Raw genomic sequence first — 22173 nt, forward strand, 5'->3', positions numbered from 1 at the left:
ATCTGCGATATGTTTTGCAGACTGAACACAAATGAATCACTCTGACATTGCAGGGATTGACTTGCATTGATATTTTCCATGCAAATGGATTTTGATTAAGGGTATTTCACAGATTTCTTTTTAACAACCCATTAGCTTTCTAAAAACTTGAATGAAAGGTTGCTTTTATGATTACATTAGTGTCTTGCCACTTCATTTATTTCTTCACTGGCGACGTGGAGAAAGAATTCTAAACAGAAGTATTACGCTACGCTGTGGAAACAAGAAAATATTAAAAAACTTTCAAAATGTTCTACTTCAATTCGACATATAATCCAAACTCCTTCGATGATAGATATTCTTGATTTTTTTATTTTACCTCCTTATTTATGCATTACTAATGTATGCATTGATGGAGTGAAAACTACAATGTTTACACTTCATACTTGACTGTTTTGCATCTTTATTCTAATACCCACATATCACATTCCTTCTAAGACAGACATTAGTAATTACTATACAAAAAATTGATAAAAACAAGGCATAATTGTCTAATTTATTTCATCATGTATTATTCTCTCTTGGTATATTTTCTTTTGATATTACTCACTTGTATTTTGTGTGATGATGCAATGTAGTCATTACTCTTCGGTATACTTGGTTCATAGTAGCCAAAGTGGAAATTCTCCTCTAGTAATAATCAAGTCTCATCCTGATCAAATTCACTTTCACCTGCTGCAGACATTTCACTTCAGTCCACTTTACTCAATCTAAACATTAAGAACAGAAGAAAAAGGTTGGCAGAATAGTCGACCTCGCGAGTTAGAGACTTTATGAAAGATGATCAAACAGAAATACATGAAAGAGAGCAATTTAAGAATTTAAGAGATCCCTGGTGTATCCAATAACTGATTCTGCAGGACACCTGTATTGGCTAGTGCTAGGTTACCATCTCCCCCTACTGGAGAAACACAATTTGTACTTGAGAACACGATCAAATAATGTGCAGTGGACCATACAAGACTAATATATAGTCTCTCTACTGTAGATTACTTTATAGATTGCAATTTGCAGCAGGCACACTGCAGTGTAAAGAGGTTGAACAGCTAAATTGTTGGACAATACAATTTATAAATAAATGACTTAAAGTTTGCACCAGTTTTAATGCGATACAGACTGTTACACATCAGGCATGGCAACTACCGTGTTTATTTGTATTCCAGTCCATGCCTCTGTAACCCTTCAAGCACTGGCATATGAAGCTCACATGGGGACCAGGTGGGAGAACTGCTGCTGGGCCTCTCACCTTTCTATGTCACAAAGTGGGTGGACTGCAATCCAGTTAAGGAATAAGTTACAGATTTTTAATTATTAATGTTTTCCTGGGAATACAAATTGAAACTTGTAAGACTATAATTATTAAGGGAGGAGAGGGGAGTTAATGATGTGGATGTAAGGATATGATTTCTATTTAAATATCTTCTTTTTTCCTTTGCCATACATTTAATAGTGACAGAAACAGCTACATCAAAAAGACTACTTTGGTTCATAAAGGTGCGCTTAGCCATAGGCAGATGGCAATAGTTGTGTGTCTGTGCTGAATCAGGGTTTTTATATTGAGTGCATTGGTTGTGCACATTAGGAGGTCTATTGAGATAGTAAGTCCCTAATTTGATTAGTCTCCATGGTGGCAAGCCCATGGTGCAGTTGCACCGTTTGGAAATTAGAGTGGTGCCTTCATGAACCCTTGACGAATAAATGTAAAACACTTAAAAGGTTTCCACTCTGTAATACCTTGTACGTAAACATCAATGCACACACACGTCTCATACACAGTGCATTTTCTTCAAGCATCACAACAGTCTCCCCTACATTTAACTTCAGGGGCTAACAGATAAGTATGTCCTATATGTACTTTACAGACAGATTCTTCCTGAATAGCCTCAGATCTCGGCAGGGAAAGTGAAAGGAGACATCCCGCCAGCCAATATCACACCCCTTTACCCTGCTGTGTGCAGATTGTATTTAGTCATAGCTTCCAGTCCTCTTTTTTTCCAAACTCCACATCATGATACCATACTGTGGGTTGCTCATTTCGAGGGCCTCCCAAACTACAATGAGATGGCATCCACAGAGGTAAGATGGCGATGCAGGCTGAGGGGAAAGTCAATAATGACCCACCGGACCAGCAGGCGAAATGCCCTGGCTGTTGACTGCAACTTCTGCTCATAGAAGGCAACTGAGCTGTAAACTGCTGAGAAACATTAAGGCTGGGTCACACAAATGTTTCCCTAAAAGGTTCTCCTCATTTACAAAGTTATTAATCCACAAAGCTATAAGAATATTACATTTCAACTATATTAAAGGACACAACAGTCTTTAAAGATCACTAAATCCCTGCTGATTGAATTGCATATTTAAAAATACCAAAAACTGACAATAAAAAGGCAAAGACCTGATTGCGGTGACTTTATTGTAAAGATTTATGCATTTGGCTTGAAAGCAACCCAAAAATGAATCATCCCAGTACTTGGTCATTAGCTTAGTGGCTTAAGCTTTTATGTGATGGCAAATTGGAAGTATACAGTGGTAGATAATGATCAGTGGTAATGGTCCTACTGACCAGCAGAGGACAGTGTCAACCTACAGGGTGGAAACCTGTGAGCACGTCAGAGGGTGGAGGAGTATCCAATATGTTTTGTATCTGGAGTTAACCTCCATTACTGTATAGATTTACCTGACACTCTCACGCCATGCAAGGAACGCACATGGAATCTGAAATGGACATGTTTGATCCTCTGGGAAGCCTAAATGTGTTCAACAGGTTTTATGATAGGCTGCCTGTTGGATTTTGATATTTGTCATGATTGTGTTGCTGGAGGAAAGGTCAGGGCTCATTCCAGATACCTTGTCATAGAAGGAAACGTTGGTCAACTTAACTTTGACCTGATGGTGGTGTGAGACAAACGATCAAACAGGACACTGCATAGATTTAATCATAGCCAGACAGTCAGAATCGACATTCCTTTAGCAGTCGCTCAGGTGCGAGTGTCCTGAAAGAGTTAACATACAGTAGCTTATTTCATTAACGACTCAGTTGCAAAAGCAAAGCAAAAGCTTTCTTGGATCAATCTATTATTAATATCTGCTATAATTAGAAGTACAACGTGTATTATCATAGAATCCAGGTAGCTACCTTAGCCATGCCATTTCGAAGTCATTTGTCATGCATCAAAGCGCCACAAAGCTACAGCTACGTGTACCAATTAACTGCTATCATGCTTTTTCAAAGAGGTCTCATTTTAAAAGGGTATGGTCTCTAATTTACAAGTGCGCCTGAAATATAATGTTGATTCATTTCACACAGAGTCCACAGAAAGATATCTTTTTGCTGTTTGAAATTGCATAATGCTGCTGTTTGTCATTGAGGTATTTTTAGTTGAGGCTGCACAAGAGGATTAAAATGTCTGGATGTTTTGCCTTCCTTTCTCTCACATACATATGTCACAGAGATGTATCCAAGGAATCTTCCTCCTCTATCCTGACAATGTCTACATTCACCAACACATGTCTCCTTGCTGTCAGTCTCTCCGACTCATTTTTCACGGTATCCTGCCTGCTTTACATTTGCCTGAGGCCTTCAGGCTTCCGTCCAGCTCCGTATCTACCCTTTTCCCCACAAATTGAATCCCCTCAGGCAGCACAACGACAGAATGAATACATGCTCAACTTGATTTTCATGGTATGAATCCACTTTTGAAGGGGAGAAAATACAGCTGAGCAAGCAGAGGTGAAAGACTCGAGGGCAAAATAGGCTAAAAGAAAACCTCACCACGCAGGTAATAAAAACATGAAATGCAACTTGAAGACATTTCTCATCAAGGCTGTGTATGACAGCTGAAAACAGCACTTTGTCTCTGAGACAAAACAGCTTCAATCATTCATAATTCAGTCATTTGTTAGTGTCTACTCATATCTTAGCTCTAAATACATCTAATATAAAGTCATTAGACCATAAACACTCCGTCAATACAGGTTCAGCCTGGTTCTAGCTGTGTATACACACACACACTATGTTTAGAACAGACACTTAAAGTTGTTTCACTGTAACAATCATCTTGTTGCCACCCTCACTGTTTTGGGTGGCCTCAAAGTAAAGTCCAAATGTGCATTAAGCTGATAAAGCTTGTACCTTTCTTAAGTTAAATGCACTGAAATGGAGATAGAGGCGACTGAAAATGTACTGTAGTCTCTCACATTGAAGAACCATCAGTTATGTATCTATCCCAAGTGCAATCGTAGGCTACAAATCCCACCTCTTCTTTTATTCAGTCCAAACAAAAAATGTATTGAACACATTGCATCAAACAGCAAGTATAATAAGCTCCTGTTAAACCTGCTAAAAAAAAAGCTAAACCCACACAATCTATTAATAAATGCTCGCTTTCAAGGTGAAACGCTACACACATGAGAAAACAGTAGAAATAAAACCAACACAGAGGGTCATCGCTGGAATGAGAAATTATGGGATATGTGATCGACCCTGAGGTACACAAAACACCAGCAGGCTTTCTCCCATTTCTTAAATTTTACAAAGACAGAAGAAAACATGAACTAGAGTGTCCAAATACAATGTCTGGGTGTGTTAGAAACACCTGCTTCTCAAAACTACATTAAAGGAACAACTGAGCACAAAAGAACAAAGAAGAATGCTATCGGGTTCATGTTGCACAACAATGGATCGCAAATGCTAGTCGGCAAATTTCCATCAAATTTGCAGTATTCATGATTCCCATAGAAAGTAAATTATAAAGTTTTAGGTGACTCCCATGACAGGATTATTAAACGCTAATGGTCAGCTTATCATTAAATTCCCTGAGTGCCTTCTCATGAGCCACAGACTTCAGTCTTGTAATCCTGTTAATATAAGAAAATTGATGTCCTTGTTGTTTACAGCGCAGTTCACCGTCTTTCATAAACTGCATACTGCAACTTTAACTTCATGCATGCTTATGCAAAGTATACATTTCCCTTTTAGATATGCGGAGTACAGTTTGACCCCCAGTAGTTCCACCTCTCTTGTGTGGGGTATTTTAATGCTCAGTCCAGCCCTGGTGGGCTCATCTTCTGCTGACACAACTAAGCACTGCAGCTGAGGATGAAGGTGGTTCACGGTCCAGGATTACATTAATGCAATTGACAAATATATTAAATGTTTGGTTTTTTTGCATTTTTCACAAGTGGATTTAATCAAGGAATCTATTTGCTACACTTGTGTTAGTGCACTTTTTTATTGGGGTAGTGTTCCGAAAGAGATTTTAAACTTTTGTGTCATCTATCATCTACTGTTCTTCCAATCTTCAGCTGCCTCAATTTCAGGTAAGTATCTGCTTACTTGAGCTGAGTTGGACTCTGCCAAGTGCTTTTCTCCAAAGATACAAACAGAAAAAAGAGATAGGAGAAAGCAGCAGGAAGCAGCAGGAAAGACAAGCAGGGGGGAGAGCATGTGCAGGGTTTCTGGAGTGCCTCTAGTGATTCTGTGTCCCTGCACTATCGAGAGAGAGCGAGAGAGAGAGAGAGAGAGAGAGAGAGAGAGAGAGAGAGAGAGAGAGAGAGAGAGAGAGAGAGAGAGAGAGGAAAGGAGGCAGGGAAGAATAAGGGGTCAGTCCAGGGATTGTCCTCGATAGGAGAGGAACTACTTCTGTATGTGTGTGAGGAATGAGTTTCTGTGTGTGCGTGTTGTGTTTGTGTACTGATGTTTAAGGTCATTTTTCACCCTGTACACAGAGGATATAATAATAATCCACCGCCATGAGCCGGACCACCTTTTTTGAGGTAAGTCTAAATGTAAGGTATAAAGCTTCGTGCCGTAGAATGCATTTAAATGAACTGAAACTTTTAATTGCCACTTTCCGATAGATGATTTAAAGTTTGAGCTTACTTTGCTTCACAAGGCCTCACTCAAGTATGACAGTCACTTTGAGCAGTATTTGGTAGGGAGATCAAGCTGAATTTGGGAAATCATTAATAAGGTTGCATTTATAATTGAGGTGGGTTTTTTTGCAAACACTGTTCTGTCAGGTAAACTCAGACATTTGCTTGCGGAGCATCATTTTGTTTTTTGTTAATGAATGCCTGTCCAGCTGACAAACTACCACATGTTGACTCTCATCTGATCAGACACTGAGGACAACACATGGAGGGATACTTACAGTGAAGAGCTAACATCGTGACTTATAATGATATTAGAGCAATCCCTCTGCTCAGCAGCTTTAGGATACATTTCTGCGTCAGAGTAAACAAAGCTGAGCTGGGGCCCTTTTCATGATATATCTATTGTCTTTTAGTCTTGTCTCACAGGGCCTTATGAGCAGCCTAGTAATGGAGAAGTAGACAAGAGGCCTTTCAATTCAAGTTCATTTACAACATGCTCTGGGATGTGTGCCATGCTCTCAGTAACTGTCACATAAAGGCTGCATGCCAAAATTAGCAAATATTTAGATTAAGATATAGATTTACAGTATTTTTCCAAAGTCTGATCTCACAAGTTTTTAAATGAAAAAATGGATACCATTCATGTCTGATCTTCTCATCGAACTCTCCAATGAATGTGAACGTGTGTGGACAGGCAAGAACTTTTCAGGATTTAGCATTTGAACATTTTTTAAATCCCCCTCACCTACACAAAACCCTCACAAGCACGTACACATGTTCTGTATGACCTGTGATGTTATATGCTGTCAGCAGTGCCCTGTGTTCCCAAGGGAGTCTGATAATCACATTTACAAGGGCACAGCACAAACGAGTGCACACCGTTTTACAGCACACAGCCCTAATGACACCCTTGATGCTCTCCGGGAACACGCAGATGCATCAACATGTGCCTCTAGAATGCAGTTGGGAAGGTTAGCGGATGGAGAGCAAAACAAACCCGTCTCCCAGGATGCCCTTTACTGAGACGTCAGCATGCCGTGCTCAGATCCTGCAAAGCATGAACACACACCGCAAAGAGTGACAAGATGTCATACTCGTATTATAAATCTATAGGCGCATTGCAGGGTATTTTTCAGAATCAAGAAATAATTAATGAATATTGTAAAATAACTCCTGGCACAAGATTAAATGACTTACCAAACTTGTGTTTTTTGCAATGCAAAACAGCAGATGGTATAGAGCTCTTTCTCTCCCATTCTCATTCTCTCTTTCTCAACCGTGCACTCAGCAAATCTTTAGGTATCCATTAGCGGGTTATTACACTGTCCAGTAAGGGAACCAATTTAGCTAGGACAGCTCTGCTGAGCAGCACAGTATGGAGTGCTTTCAGGGCAAATTGTGGGCCGCCACCCACCATCCTCCTTGCATATGCTGTACGTCACCACTGACATGGTCTAATTAAGATGAAAAAGATGTGTGCAAGAGAGCAGCCGGACAACACAAATCCTTTCTTCCTTCCAGACTCAAACAGCCTCATCATTCATATTGAGATTACTGTACTTGGTCAGGGAAACTGGACACACTTGGCAGTAGGGCCACTGAGAACAGTGTCAGCTGTGCTTAGCAATATCATATTTCATTCATATTTCTTTGGTTGATTCGAGAATAGTGAGGAATCGTATTGCTTTTAGAAACAAGTATTTCATGCAGGGGACAATTATTTTTTCAATTGTCCATATTATATTCATAGGGGCTGTGATTTGATTTAGAGTTTTTAAAATTGAGACCACGTTTCCTACAATCCCTATTGCTTGCTCTTGCAAAAGTAGCAATCTAAAGTCAGTTAATATGTCAATATGTAGTTCCATGTAGTTCAAACCGTGTATGTTCTTAAGTGACAAAATTAATAGATTTTTAATTAAATATTTGTGTTTGAAAATATGGAGGTTTTATAAGAGAAGATAAAGTGTGGCTTATGAGAAAAAGTGATTGTATAAATCATCAAAGGTGTATATATATATTGTGTGATAGAGATGTATATAGAATCAACTTCTTTACATACATACGTATATTTCCAGCCTTCTGGTAATGGATAGGCCCACTCTTTACAACTTATTCTGAGAGAAAGGTGAAAGTAAGTCAAGCGTTTACTGCCTGTGGCTTTGTTGCTGAGGTGGCATGTAGAATATACAGATCATCATTCTATTTAGCACATTCTGAATTTTCAGTGAATGAAATTCTCTCAAATGTTTGTGTGAAATCTACCTGTTGTGCTTTCTAAAGGCGGTGCATCTTGTGTTTTCTTCAGGTGAGGGTCCTGGATGCCAAGACCAAAGAGCAGCTTTGTTTTTTAGATAAGGTATGCTGACATATTGTCATGGCTACACTTTTACCCTTTGGTTTCTCCTCAGGTAGCCTTAAGGTTGGAAAAATAATTTACGACAATATATATTCTGTATCAGCTTGCAAATCTCAATAAAACTATATTACGTTTACACTGAGTGAAATATTCCATCCCCAGATTAATGTTTTCTGGCATCATTTGAGATACATTTCTGCACATTTCAGCCTGACATATGTGCTATTGTTGGAAACCTTGTGATCTCCACTAGAATTTGAAATAAAACTATTTGAGTTGGAACAGTTTTCGGCTTCAGTGATAACACAACAAGGGTTTAATATTTGGTATCCCGTTTAGGTGGATCCCCATTCAACAATAGGAGACATCAAGAGCCTCTTTCACAAATCATGTGAGTGTTCATGTGTAGTTCTATAATATATTGTTCAGTGTTTTTTGTTTTTTGCTGGCCTTATGTTTTATCTTGATCCCTGATAGTGACAGTAAAGATATCTTGTAAAGAACTTGCCGGATTTGAAAAGTTAGCTCATTATCCGAGATATCAATTTGAATTGATATATTACTGTATTGTTTTTTTTTTTTTATTTTATTGCACATTTACTCTAAACTACAACTTCAATATATAACTTAGATAAAATTGACAAATTTGCCAGTCTATTGAGTGAATCATCGTACAATATATCATATCACACCACCCGAGAGAGAGAGGCCCTCTTAAAAACGATTTCTTAAAAACGTCTTCCTCTGAAGCCTGCAGTGGTTCTGTCACCAGTGTGTCTGGTCAGAAAAGTCACCAAATGTTTGCCAAAGCCTGACGCCATCAGAGCAGCAGTGCTCAACGTTATTCCGTCGTGATCAATTATTATTGGGCTTGAGGCCAAAATCTGTGTGTGCAATGCCAGCTCTATCCAACCCTGTATCTGTGTGTGTGTGTGTGTGTGTGTGTGTGTGTGTGTGTGTGTGTGTGTGTGTGTGTGTGTGTGTGTGTGTGTGTGTATATGCGTTCGTGCGCATGTCTTTGTTCTGCTCAGATCCTCACTGGTATCCAGCAAGACAGGCCCTGATGCTTGATGCCAGTAAGTAGCCATATTGTGATCATTTACTATATTTGTTTGTATTAGTGTCGCATAAACAACATTGAAGCGGCACTTGGCAACTAGGCTCCAAATTGCAGTGGGTGGTAGCTATTTATGTTTAATACTGAACAATTTGGACTTCATCAGCCACAAATACTTCATGGTGGTATCAGTAAAATGCAGACAGCATTCGTGTATTTACCATCCAGTGTTTGATGCTTTGTACAAAATAAAAGGGGAGGTGTTCTTGCTACTAGAGTAGAGTTTATGTTTCGTCTGTAGACTTTTCCCCAGGATAGGACAATCTATTGTGTGGGAATATGATGCTGTTGTAGTCCCATAATGTGATTTAGCATCATGATTCCAAGATCTTGTTTATAGTCTTTAGTGTGTTTATACTTTGACTTAAAAGCAATTATGTTCGATTTTTTTTTCTGCAAAACGCAGCTATAAATGTCTTGTGTAACACAAAACATGTTTCTATGCAGCTGTAATAATCATTAGAGAGCAAATCTGAAGTAAGCACAGGCATTAAGTTTAGAATACAGATGGACAAGGGACAGTTATGCTTTTGTTGTTTATAAAGAGTTGACTGTGAAAAAGGGGTGCAGAAATTCAACGGCATTTTTAAAGAAATGTATATGTCCCATCGGACAAAGCACTTCTGTTTTGTCATGTGATACTGATGCAATTTGTGTCATGAGACATGTTCAGCTTCGTACACCAGTGCAGCAGAGATCCAGCAAAGCTACTGAAATAACCGGAAAATGCATCCAATGTAATCTCAGGCCTAATGACTCCACAAGCCTAATATTGATGACAGCTTGAATAAAACCTAGATGTGATCAACTGAATGGGAGATTTTGAAATGAAATCACCCAGAATGTTCAATAACATTTGCAATGACCTTCACTCTGGAGTGGAATAAAAGCCTTAAAAAGCGCCCTGAATCATTACATAGCCACCATTACCGTGGATACACTGTCTGTTCTTCCTTTAGTTTCACTATAAAAGGTAGACTGCTTGATGTTAATAATTTTTTCATTAATTTTAACCTAATTAAAACAGCAAAAGCAAATGCAGCACATTAAGTACATAAAGAGAGACCTAACATGAGGTAGGTAATGTTGCAGGGCTTTGAATGGACTATGAGGGTTATCTTGTCAATAAAAAGCACAGACTTTGGTTAAAAGCCATCTGGGCCAGTTCCCCCCTGATGATATTCTAAAAATGTCATCCAATTAGCACAATATATTATCTGCGGCCGTGCCCCTGTGAGCTGCAGGTAGAAAGAACGTGTGCTGAAAAACTGATCACACATTCATTAGAAACACTCTTTATTAAACCACTATGCTTTGCACTCGACTGCTTAAATGTACATATTCATAATGAAATTCAGTATGACTTTTGGAATTCTGTCAATATGGTGATTTCTTAATTCTACAAAGCTTGATAGTCTAAAGACTAAAGATTTCCACCGGATAGCAGAACTATTTATAGTACAATTTCTGTTAAAGTTGAATTTGTACATACAATATTTGCCAGTGGTTTTTTTTCTTCCTTCTTTTTAGAGGAAAAATCACTCAGAGACGAGGAAGTCTTGCAGAATCTACCTGTTGGGACTACTGCCACGATGTACTTCAGAGATCTTGGTCCACAGTTAGGTTGGACCACGGTAGGAAGAGTACACCCAAATATTACTGATGTAATAGTATCGAGAAAGCTGAACAAAGAGATCAATGTCTGGAACTGCAAGTTTATATACTTAGAGTCGGCTGACATAATATATTGGGGTAGTTTATTCTGGGAGCAGCTGGCTGATTTCTTGTTTGTAATGACAAGACTATATCAATCAAGTGATTCATCATTGGTTCAAGATATCTCAAGGTTTAAAAATGTCAGTAAAGGAGTATAGAGCCCGGAAAGTGTCATGGAGAGAATATGTATATATATATGGGCTCCACAGTAGTAAGATAGTATGGTGTTAACTTTGTATCTGCTCTTGTTTCCAGGTGTTTCTTACAGAGTGCATCGGGCCACTTCTCACCTACCTCCTCTTCTATTTCCGAGTCCCATGCATTTACTCATACAAGTATGCCTTTACCTCCAGTCCTCATCCTGTTGTCAGGTAAGTGGAAGAAATATACTTCCAACTATAGCGCAGGTTTTTACAGGCTGTGGGTTTCAACCTGCAGACAGTAGGCAAGTCTACTTGGATTTAATTTTTTCGAACAATGACCACATTTAAAGGAATAGTTCCATGTGTTTAGAAAATATGCAAATTCACTTTCTTGTCAGGACAGATGAGAAGATTGATACCCCTCTTGTAGCTGGTTAGCGTAGCTTAAGCTTAGCAGAAAGATTGGAAAAAAGGATCAAGAGCTAGCCTGGCTAGCCATCAACTAGTCCGGTACATGACCAGCATAAAACCGCAACACTTTTTTGTGCATATTAAATAGAGCCACAGAGCCAGGGTATCTGTCTCTCCCTGTTTCCAGTTGTTGTGCTAAGCTAAGCTAATTGGCTACTTTCTCTAGCTTCATATTTATCATACAGACATAAAACTGCTATTAATCTTCTCATCTAATTCTCAAAAGGGGAATAATTAGTATTCATTAAGTCTTTGATGTTGTGTTTTTTACTGCATGCTTCACTACATATGGAATTACATCTATTGTGGAGTAAAGGTCTCTGTACAATGAAATCAGCATCTGACAACTAACTGCATTAGCTCCTGTCAGTGTACACTGGCAGGAGATAATATGACTTTTGAAAAAAAAATCTATATTTGATGCTGCTGTTACAGGATGGTTTGGACAATGTCTTCTATTCATGTTGATTTGCTTATCGATCTACACTCTCTCCCTTAGGGTTTGTCATTTTATTGTAGTAGCCTACCTCAAGGAAACCTTACAAAAAAGGAGTTTTAACTATTGCCATCCATTTTTGTTTGTTTTGACATCTTTTATACTGTATCATAACTCCTCAGTCATTTTTACAATTATTCTCGATATTGTAGTCTTGAATCGAGCTGCGCATGTTTCTATTATTCCAGTGTGTTCTATTATTTAATGTAGGTTGCACTTTCTTTGCTGAATCACAAAAGTGTTGTTGCAACAGTGACCCACTTTGTCACTCATGGACCATTTGAATTTAATCTTTACTCATTTCAACTTTTAAATCTGCTGCATAAAATAGTGTGGTGAAGTCGCACACTACAACAAGAATGTAAGCGCCTGAGTTAAATGTACATACTTGTACTTCCTACCTCATCCTCACCTCTCTGTCTCTCAGACTAGCCTTTGCCTGTCACACCTTCCACTATATGAAGAGGTTGATAGAGACTATCTTTGTGCATCGTTTCTCCCATGGGACCATGCCTCTCAGGACAATAGTCAGGGTGAGGACATGACTACCCTTGAAAAGAAGAGCCTCTGATAATGTGCTCAACTCTTTCTCAATGTGTAGCCCCTTTTCCCTGTCCCATGCAAGCTGTTGTGGTACTGATTTTAGCCTCAGGACAACCTCTGATACAGAATGCTGCTCACAACAGTCTCAGTGCAGTGTCCTGATAAGGAGAGTTACTATAGGTCTTCTATTGTTTGTCTTAGTAATTAAAAAATAGAAATTGTATCAAAGTAAGAACATGTTAAGTTCAATTGACAGGTTCATTGTACATCATATTTATTTTTTATTTTTCATATATTCATACGTCTGTTTGTTTCCTCTCTCAGAATTGTGTCTATTACTGGGGTTTCTCAGCTTGGTTGGCCTACTATATCAACCACCCTCTTTACACACCGCCATGTAAGTCAACCCATGCGCGCGCGCACACACACACACACACAATTTTCTGCAGCTTTTCAACACCAGTCTATCTCTCTTCACAGCATATGGAGAACTACAAGTCAACTATGCATTAGTCATATTTGTGGTACGTATAGCGGTATTCACTCAGGACCAACTTACATTAAGTGCACATGTATGACAGTAAGGTGTGAAATGCTTATTTCTGATCCAGATGTGTGAGCTGGGAAACTTCTCCATTCACTTGACTCTTAATAATCTCAGAGGAGAGGGTAAGTTTTTATTCTGTTTACTTCCACACTACTTAAAGGAGGAATTCATCACGTTTTGAAGACATTGTCCAATACATCAGTTTAGATGTGATAAAATTATTAAAACCATCTTAAACCATTCACTTGTTCCCATTTGATAATTTGCTCAGTACTCCATGCCAACACTATTTTGGTTGATCCATCATGGAACATGGATATGGGTTATTATATAAGTTCTATTATTAACTTAATCATACATTTTTCACAAAACCATTTCTCAGGATCCAGTGGCAGACGGTTTCCTGAGCCAACAAAGAACCCCTTCACATGGCTATTTTTCTTTGTATCCTGTCCAAATTACACGTATGAGGTAATAGAAAGCATTTATAGTCATTCATCATGGCAATGAATGTCAACCATACTTGTGTGTTTACCTCACTGCCTGCCTGTTTATTTGACACATACCGTAGGTTGGAGCTTGGGTGGGCTTTTCCATTATGACCCAGTGTCTGCCAGGTATGTACAGCACATTATGTTCTGTCGATATAAATCCACTTACTGCACCAAAATGTGTTTGTTTTAATACTTCAATGGTTTGTATTCCAGTGGCGTTTTACACATTACTGGGGTTCATTCAGATGACCATCTGGGCCAAAGGGAAGCACAGAGCCTACAGCAGAGAGTTCAAGGACTATCCCAGCCGCCGGATGGCCATTATCCCCCTGATTCTCTGATAGAGATCAAAACAGGAACTATTGTAGCATATACCGCGTGTATAGTCACTCGCCACAAGTGTTTTTCACTAAAACAAAGAAGTTTGCTGCTGCTGAGGCCAGCATTATGCAAGTTTTTTATATCTATAAACTGAGGACTAGGAGTGGAAATGGGAGTGATAATAGTGTAGCAATGTACTGGAGTATTTAAACATAGCTGGGGTCATTTGTTTATTTGAAACAATGGGTTTTAGTTTCTTCATGGGAGTTTGATTTGGCATTGTGATTTGAAGTTGATATTAGATATATATACTGTATCTTCAATGCTGCCATAGACTATTTTGTGTTAACATTGGTTACACCATGTTGTTTTATATTTGGCTTTTTCAGGACGTGACTTAAGGTTGAAAATGGCACCTCAGCATTTTAGCAACCCTTATTCAAACAAGTGAATAGTTCTCATTGCAAGTTGACTTATTCATCTACAGGTTGTGCCACTTCTTTTCAATTTTGAATGCTTACAGCACTGACAAACTTTTCAGGCTAAGTGAAAGAAATAAAACATAATCTAGGTCATAATGAAGTGCCTGTCCAAGCAATCTAACAGATTAGAATTTAAAAGTCATGGCATCCAATTCAAAGTGCAACATCACTTTTAAGCTCTCAGGAGGTAAACTGATAAAGCAGACATTTAATTATGCAAATATTAAGCCACCATACATCTCAGATTGTGTTCTTCAGAGAAAAGGATACTGTAGAAGTGTAACTTCTGTCATTAATGTGTAGAGGGCTTATCAAATAATCAGTGATAATTGCTGTTGTTCTTCAGCCCTTACTGTCTAATCTCAGGTTTTATTCAACTGTCAAAAACTGTTTTGTACAAATGTGAACGTGAGTAATCTCAAGCAATTTTCCTGTAAAAGAAATCAAACAGAAAATCTTAAGAAAAAAGGGCCACATCGTCCGGAAAAATGTTACTTTATTTGACGTGATGCCCCTCTCAGAAACATCACTTTTGTGCAATGACACCAGGTGTTGGTGGAATGCAGATCAAAGTTGAACATATATATGATAAAGCGCATTGACTGAAAAGACATTGGCAAGAAAATATCACACAATATCAAAATGATTGCATAGCAGGAGGACTTTGTAAAAATCATTAGTTGTATTGCACTAGCAGAACATCTTTGTAAGAATTATGAAGCTTCAGTTAAAGCTGCCTCAATAAAGTGCTTTGACTATGCTTCTCTGAGTGCTTATTACACCCATCTACAGAAGGCAAAAATGATCTTGCTTGGCAACTGAAAGCAAAAAACACACAGGACCTATGCCTTATTAACTTTTATGAGATGTCATCAATCAAAGTCATGGTCATAAATCTCAAGCTGTTTCATTTAGTTTGCAAGGCCTACAAGGTGAGCAGAACGTGGAACATATAGCAGGCACACAAATGCTCCACACTTTCCAAATTCACAGCCCACCCCAGTTACTAGAAAAGCTAAGTATTGCCACATGTCGAATCATCAGTCAGACATGACATGTGTCATGTCCCATTTGCTGCCTCATTCACAGACTGCCTTTCAAGGCCTAACACCACACAATAGATTGGCCCATTCCAAAGGCTCGTCCAAATGCAGATAAGAAAACCTGTTCATCCTCTGGGTTTTTAGGATCCCCAAACTGATCATGCACCAGTCGCTTGTCTCTACCAGGCAGGACATCATGATGACACTGTAGAGAATCTTCTACTTTGTTTCATTTGAGGAGAAAGTTTTGCCAACTAACTTTCAGTCCTTGGAAGCACACATACATACCGCGTAGGGTGCATTCTTTCAACAGAGCGGCTTCTAAAATGAATTGAAAACCAAAGAAAGTCTTCCAATTGGGCTCATTGAGATACATTCACTTCTCCAAAGACTTGAAGGGTGTGGCTTCAATATATCGCTGTGCTCCAGCAGCTTTTGGATGCAACACAATGGCGTCATCCTCTCTTGGCTGTTGCTTGGCGAAATTCACAAAAACCTACAAGTAAGTACAGAGAAACATTAGGATCAAGCTATACTATAATATTTGCATGATATACTATATTATGACATTTTTTATGAAATACTATGCTATGACTTTTTTATGATTTTTTATATTTATTTACATTAACATTATTAACAATTTGATAACATCAAATATAGTACGACAGTATTATGATACTTTAAATTGGTATTTTATGACATAACTATAGGACTGTACCTAATACCATATTGAGGGCTTTGAAGCTTCAGTGAGAATTATTCAAAGATATTCAAAGCCTTTGTTTACTTTAGTTGTTTGGCTTCACAGTGGCCTTTGACCAACCAAATGTAATCAGTTCATCCTTGAGTCCAGGTGGATGTTTGTGCCAAATTTGAAGAAGTTCCACTGAGGCATTTCCAAGATATTATGTTAACGTGAGAAGACCGGACGGACAACCCCAAAACATAATGCTTCCGGCCACAGCTGTTGCCGACGTAGCAAGATTTGTTTGAACTAAGTTGAAAGATGACGTATAATGAGAAATTCTCAATATCTATCTCGTAAAAGAGCTAATCAAAAAACAAATGGAATGAAATATAAGGCAAGTGGATCTGTGAGGCTGTATTTCGGCATTGCTGTGTTTCAGCTAAATGCGTAGAGCCAGGTTAGCCCGGCTAAAAGTAAAGAAATAGTGAGTTATTCACAATTTGACTAATTTGACTGGTTTTAAACTGAGCCATCTGATCATCCTGAAAGAAGTGTGAAAGGAATAAATGTAAACCCCTGTTCAATTCCCATTTCATAATTCGTCATGTTTTCCTATATGTATTTACCTGGTCAAGGGTGGTTTGTGACACTGAGTAGTCCTCTATCTTGAGCTTGTCTTTGTTAGCAAGGACCATTTGAAAGACCCTCCCGAGGGAGGAGGAGGAGATCTTGTACTGGAGAGTGTTGTAGTGTTTCTCTCTCTGGATGCAGCCAGGGAAGGTGCTCTCCATGAAGGCTTCGGCAGGGTTCAGATCTGGAGCACACCCGGGCTTAGCTGCCCTGATCTTCATGGTCACCACGTAGCCATCACCAAACCTACGTTAACATTGATGTGAGACAAAAGAAAAAATCAAAAATCGGCAATTTCGTAGAATGCTAATATGATTGGATTTGTGTTTAATTGTTACATGAATGTTGCAGAAATTTAAATATATTTAGAAATTTGATACGTGATATGGGATGAAGTAAAATCACTTACTTGTACTTAAGGTGCTGAATGCTTCCCAAACACTTAAAGGATCCATTAACCATAATTGCTAAGCGGGTACACAGCGCCTCACATTCCTCCATACTGTAAAGACAGATGGCGAAATTAGAGCTCATAAATGTGCATGCACACACACAGTCAAACACCCACACCAGAGAGTTTACCTGTGTGAGGTGAGAACCACAGCTCGCCTATCCTGGATAACACTCATGATGGAGTTCCACAGAAAGCGTCTGGACAGAGGGTCCATACCTGTTGTGGGCTCATCCTAATACACAGTAATAGTAACAACAAATACATTAACTTACACACAGAAACACTTAGCATCTTGTCTATCACCTATCCCCGTTCCCCATCCTAAACCTCTAATCCACACCAAGCACTGTCATAAGTGTGCGCCTCACCAGCAGCACCAGTGCAGGGCAGCCTATCATGGCGATGGCCGTGGAGAGTTTCCTCCTGTTGCCTCCACTGTAGGTTCCAGCACTTTGGCCTACATACTCTGACAGACCCAGCTTCCGGATGGCCCACTCTGCAACCTGAGCATGAGGAGGATACTGTAAGTGCCTCCTGTTATAATTAAGTCAAACCAAATGTGTCAGACTTATGGATTTAGACGACACTATGCACACTATGTAGTTTCCAAATGCACAGGGTTTCTACCGGGACTTGTTGCGTTCTTTGAACGACAGTATTACATTATGACTAGCTGATCATAATGGCTGATTGCTGGTATCTCTCCTCTGTCCAAATCTTGGCATTATTGAAATTATATTGCTGCTTTAATGCCCCCCTACGCTCCTCTCTTTATCAGACCGGCAAATTTTTTCTTAATGCTTACAGTGAAAGGATGTGCTACTTTACTCTGCCTGCAATGCAAATAAAAATATCACCTGTTGTATTCGTCTTTCTTTTTTAATTGACATAATTACAAGGGGTGCCCAATAGTTAACAAGTTAGGCTCGTGGACTGTGTTAATTTTACACACAAACATTATATATACTATGTAAGATACAGTCATCACATTAATCATTTCACAGTGCTCTGTACAACTGTTATATCCTGGCAAAAGCTGCATCTCACCTGGCTGATCTCCGACTCAGGAACTCCACGGAGGCGGGCGTAGAGGTGCAGATGTTCTCTACCTGTCAGCAGCTCATCTATGGCATCAAACTGTGGGCAGTATCCCATGTTCTGGTGGACATCCAGGATGTTGGATAAAATGCTGAAGATTTAGGGGAAAACACTTGCAGTAAACAAAGAGAATGCTGATTACAAGCGTCAAAATGTCTATCAAATTACATATTTGTTAGTTGCTATATGTAAAAATAATATATTACTAACCTGTGACCAGCAACTGATGCGGCTCCTGAGGTGACATCAATGTCTCCAGTCAACATTTTAAATGTTGTGGTCTTCCCTGCTCCATTCACCCCAAGTAGACCAAAACACTGCAGAGGGTTAAGAGAGAAAACATGATAGATGAACAATGAAGTGACCAGAATAAGTAAATTGCATCGGTTTAACCACACAAACCTCTCCAGGTGATACTGCAACACAGATTTGGTCCACTGCAGGGATGATTGTTCCTATGTATGTCTAGTAAGGCGAGATGAAAACAAAAATGCAAGTATATTCTTTGGCGTGAAATCTTTTTTTTGATCATCAATTTTAGCATTTTGTCCAAAGACAAATGTCTCACCTTGGATAGGTCTCGTATGCGTAAAATGTCATTTGTTTTTTCACTCCTATGGAGTCGCTCTCTTTCCTCTGCCACATCTACATCTTCGTCCACAATAGGAGGCTTTGGGCGATCTGATATCCTGCCAATAGAAGAATTAAAATTCAGTGAATCAACTTCAAGTCATTCTATGCAGCAGTCACATCACAATTAGAATGTGTTATCTTGGAATTGTATTACACACATTGTAATTTTTAAGGAGCAATTACTTAAGTACATCTGGCAAATTTTGTTTCTTAATCCAAGCACTACTACACTTACCAGTGATCCATGAAGAAGCGATACTGGAACAAAATGTTTAGGATGAAATAGACAAATCCCTCAACAGCCATGCAAAATAGGTTCTTCCCAATAAAGTCCCAGTTATAGGGGTCTGGACTGTAGTCCTCACCTGATGAAACACATAACATACCTTTCAGTCACGCTTTCACACTTTTTCATTTACATAATGAAGTTTCAATACAATCTTAGAATAGTTTATCTTGAATATATAACAAATTGGTGATTGTAATTGTATTGTATTAATTCATATCTAGTCCTTTCAACTTCCGAGAGTTATTCTTCACCGTTACATAATCTGTTGCAGAGCGTTTGGTGCAAAAGTGGAGTCTTGAGTGTGACAACTCTGCAGCTGTAAGCAATCAGATTTGTGATGCAGCCAGTGACCCAACATTCATTCAGAGTGTTGAGATGGTGGCGGACAGCTGGAGGCTGGTCTGTGAGGTGTAAAAGTAGCTGTGTGTACTTACCAAAACGAGCGTAGATATCAGTAACAGCCTGGTTCATGGCCATGTCTATGAGACCTCGGCCCAGGCAGTAATGGGGGAAGATGAGCAGCACAGCCTTTAACAGCTGGTTCAACTTGTACAGAGCCTGAACAGAAATCCAAATTAGGATGATGTGGTGATATGCAAGAGGCATGGGAGATGGGATTTACAGAGACACGCCCTGTGGTCTTACTGTGGTGCTCTCAAAAAGGTCCAGGATGAAGGTGAGGGCACTGCTGTTGATGCCAATGAAGAGGTTGATACATGACAAAGAGACGTAGGCTGTGCTGGGGACACTGAATATGAAGGACATGGGGTACATCATGGGTGTCACAGACCATCTAAAAGAGAAAGAGATCAAAAAGAGCATCAGTTAAGCACAATGAACATCATGATCACCAGACACCAGTGATTCCTTACACAATGTTATACTAGACACACTTGTTTTTTGCAAACCAGCTTTGAGCATTACTGTAAAAGAAATAAAGAAAAACAGGATGCACATTTTGTAATATGTATACATATGCATGTGCAGTGTAAAAGTATAGATTTTATAGCATATATCAAAGCTGATATTTTGACTGTTGCAGGCACTGGGCTGGGTGTGTCGGTAGCTATCGTGAGCTTTGGTGTAAACTTGACCCACTGGAGTGTAACAATAATCCGGCGATGACAGTAGCTCACATTAAGGCTGGATGGTGAAAAATATGCGTTTAAGAGAGGCATCTGAAAATATCCATGTGTCCAGAACCAATCAAGCCAGTCAAACAACTGATCGTTGTGGGAACAGAAAGAAAAAGGGTAGTAAATCCTGTATTACCTCGTTAGTGAAAAATCAGCCAGTTTTTGTAGAATCAATTCAAGCATTCAGCTTTAAATTTCATTTAAATGGAAAGATCATTTGTTCTTGATTTTCCACAATATTTCAAAATAGAACAGACCCAGTAAAGCTAACAGAGGAAAATGCTGGAGCTTACAGACATTTAATTATGTAGCTTTTATAAATGACAAGAATGTGAAAATATTGCATATTGGCAGAAAATATGCAATATTTATTGGCAAAGGTTATCGACAGTGTAAACATAGAAGCAAGGCTAGGATATTTTAATTCAGCTTTATAGTTTGGCCCCATTCTACATCCTTTTGACTGAACAAATACAGTTAGAGCTTTAGAAAGATAAATACCTACCCATAAAGCATAAGCAGGGAAATAAGTGGTTGGAGGTTGGTTGGAGAGGTGTAGCACTTCTTATCAAAAAAGATGAATATTTCCACCACCATCGCTGCACTGATGGAGTAATTCAACTGGAGAAACAACAATAAAAACAATGCTCATGAAGAGCAGAAAGCCTTTTGACATGTGGGTGTCTTTACCTTGGTTGTTCTTATAAACATCATTGTTTCATGTAATAGGGTCACTGTACCATGTCCCAGAGAAAGTTGGCCATCCAGTAAACCAATGGACTGACACCACTGACAAACTGCAGGTGTTTGGCCTGGGTGACCCTCTCCTGAATTAAATAGAGGACAAAGCTGGCTGGAACGAAGGACATGGCAAAGATGACACAGATGGCCACCACTGCATCCACTGAGGTGGTCAGGCTGGGGAAAGGACAGAGGAAAATTTAAAAAAAAAACTGACTGGATCACTCTGAGCTAATCTAGGTGTCACACCCATGTGACACTACTTATTAGAAACTCCTTACTTTTCCTTGCAATCTCCTGGAAAAGTTTCAGACTTTGAAATGTAATTGGATACATGTCCAGCCATTGGTCACTCACACAGTGATCTCAGAGAGCTGCTCCTTGGTGAGGTTGAGAGGGTGGTTGATGGCAGTGATTCCATATTCGTCCAGGTTAGCTCCTTTGGGCAGGTTTGTACGGAGGATGGCGTTGTTGGCCACGTTCATGAAAGAAACCATGGCATGCCAGCCCTTATTGTTGTACCAAACCTGTTGACGGATGAAATAAATGTATGATGTTAATAACACAGACATTAACTATAGCATTTACTTTTGAGAAAATGATGAACAGTCAATGAGGCAGATGGATCACAGTGATGAAGGTTTCATCCTGATGGTGAGGCTTTATTGGACTGACCTTGACACTGTCTTGAGTCTCCATGTACTGGAGGAATGCCCCTATGTCCTTCAGCATTTGTTTGGAGTAATTGCCCTGCAACCAACAATTGAAGGCCCAATTCCAAAAACAAATCACAGAAAAGCCAGGTGATGAACACAGAGAGACCAGGATAAAAGTGCACAAAGACATAAGCATACACATC

At 39.2% G+C, this 22173-nt stretch overlaps 2 protein-coding genes across 2 annotated transcripts in view; one reads left to right on the forward strand and one right to left on the reverse strand.

Annotated features, from left to right (window-relative positions):
- The first annotated feature begins 5748 nt into the window (after positions 1–5748).
- tecrl2a (trans-2,3-enoyl-CoA reductase-like 2a) lies at positions 5749–14140 on the forward strand. The gene is made up of 13 exons (XM_076099198.1): positions 5749–5814; positions 8222–8272; positions 8612–8663; positions 9304–9348; positions 10920–11023; positions 11361–11476; positions 12643–12748; positions 13083–13155; positions 13239–13282; positions 13370–13427; positions 13688–13776; positions 13877–13922; positions 14013–14140. Exons 1-13 carry the CDS (start codon positions 5791–5793, stop codon positions 14138–14140), a joined length of 936 nt encoding a protein of 311 aa, XP_075955313.1. The 5' UTR covers positions 5749–5790.
- Positions 14141–16021: 1881 nt separating this feature from the next.
- abca4a (ATP-binding cassette, sub-family A (ABC1), member 4a) overlaps positions 16022–22173 on the reverse strand; it is a 34515-nt gene continuing 28363 nt past the window's right edge. The window contains exons 34-49 of the mRNA XM_076089253.1: positions 21990–22064; positions 21672–21841; positions 21314–21491; positions 21079–21194; positions 20083–20230; positions 19872–19995; positions 19384–19513; positions 19084–19204; positions 18918–18980; positions 18726–18832; positions 18465–18606; positions 17786–17920; positions 17546–17649; positions 17373–17465; positions 16960–17209; positions 16022–16141 (exon numbers count right to left, since the gene is read on the reverse strand). Coding sequence (XP_075945368.1) covers positions 16022–16141; positions 16960–17209; positions 17373–17465; positions 17546–17649; positions 17786–17920; positions 18465–18606; positions 18726–18832; positions 18918–18980; positions 19084–19204; positions 19384–19513; positions 19872–19995; positions 20083–20230; positions 21079–21194; positions 21314–21491; positions 21672–21841; positions 21990–22064 — 2076 coding nt within the window. The remainder of the gene's footprint in view (positions 16142–16959; positions 17210–17372; positions 17466–17545; positions 17650–17785; positions 17921–18464; positions 18607–18725; positions 18833–18917; positions 18981–19083; positions 19205–19383; positions 19514–19871; positions 19996–20082; positions 20231–21078; positions 21195–21313; positions 21492–21671; positions 21842–21989; positions 22065–22173) is intronic.

Source organism: Anarhichas minor, unplaced genomic scaffold (assembly GCF_050575085.1).
Source record: "Anarhichas minor isolate MPS153535 unplaced genomic scaffold, ASM5057508v1 ptg000001l, whole genome shotgun sequence".
NCBI classification, from domain to species: domain Eukaryota; kingdom Metazoa; phylum Chordata; class Actinopteri; order Perciformes; family Anarhichadidae; genus Anarhichas; species Anarhichas minor.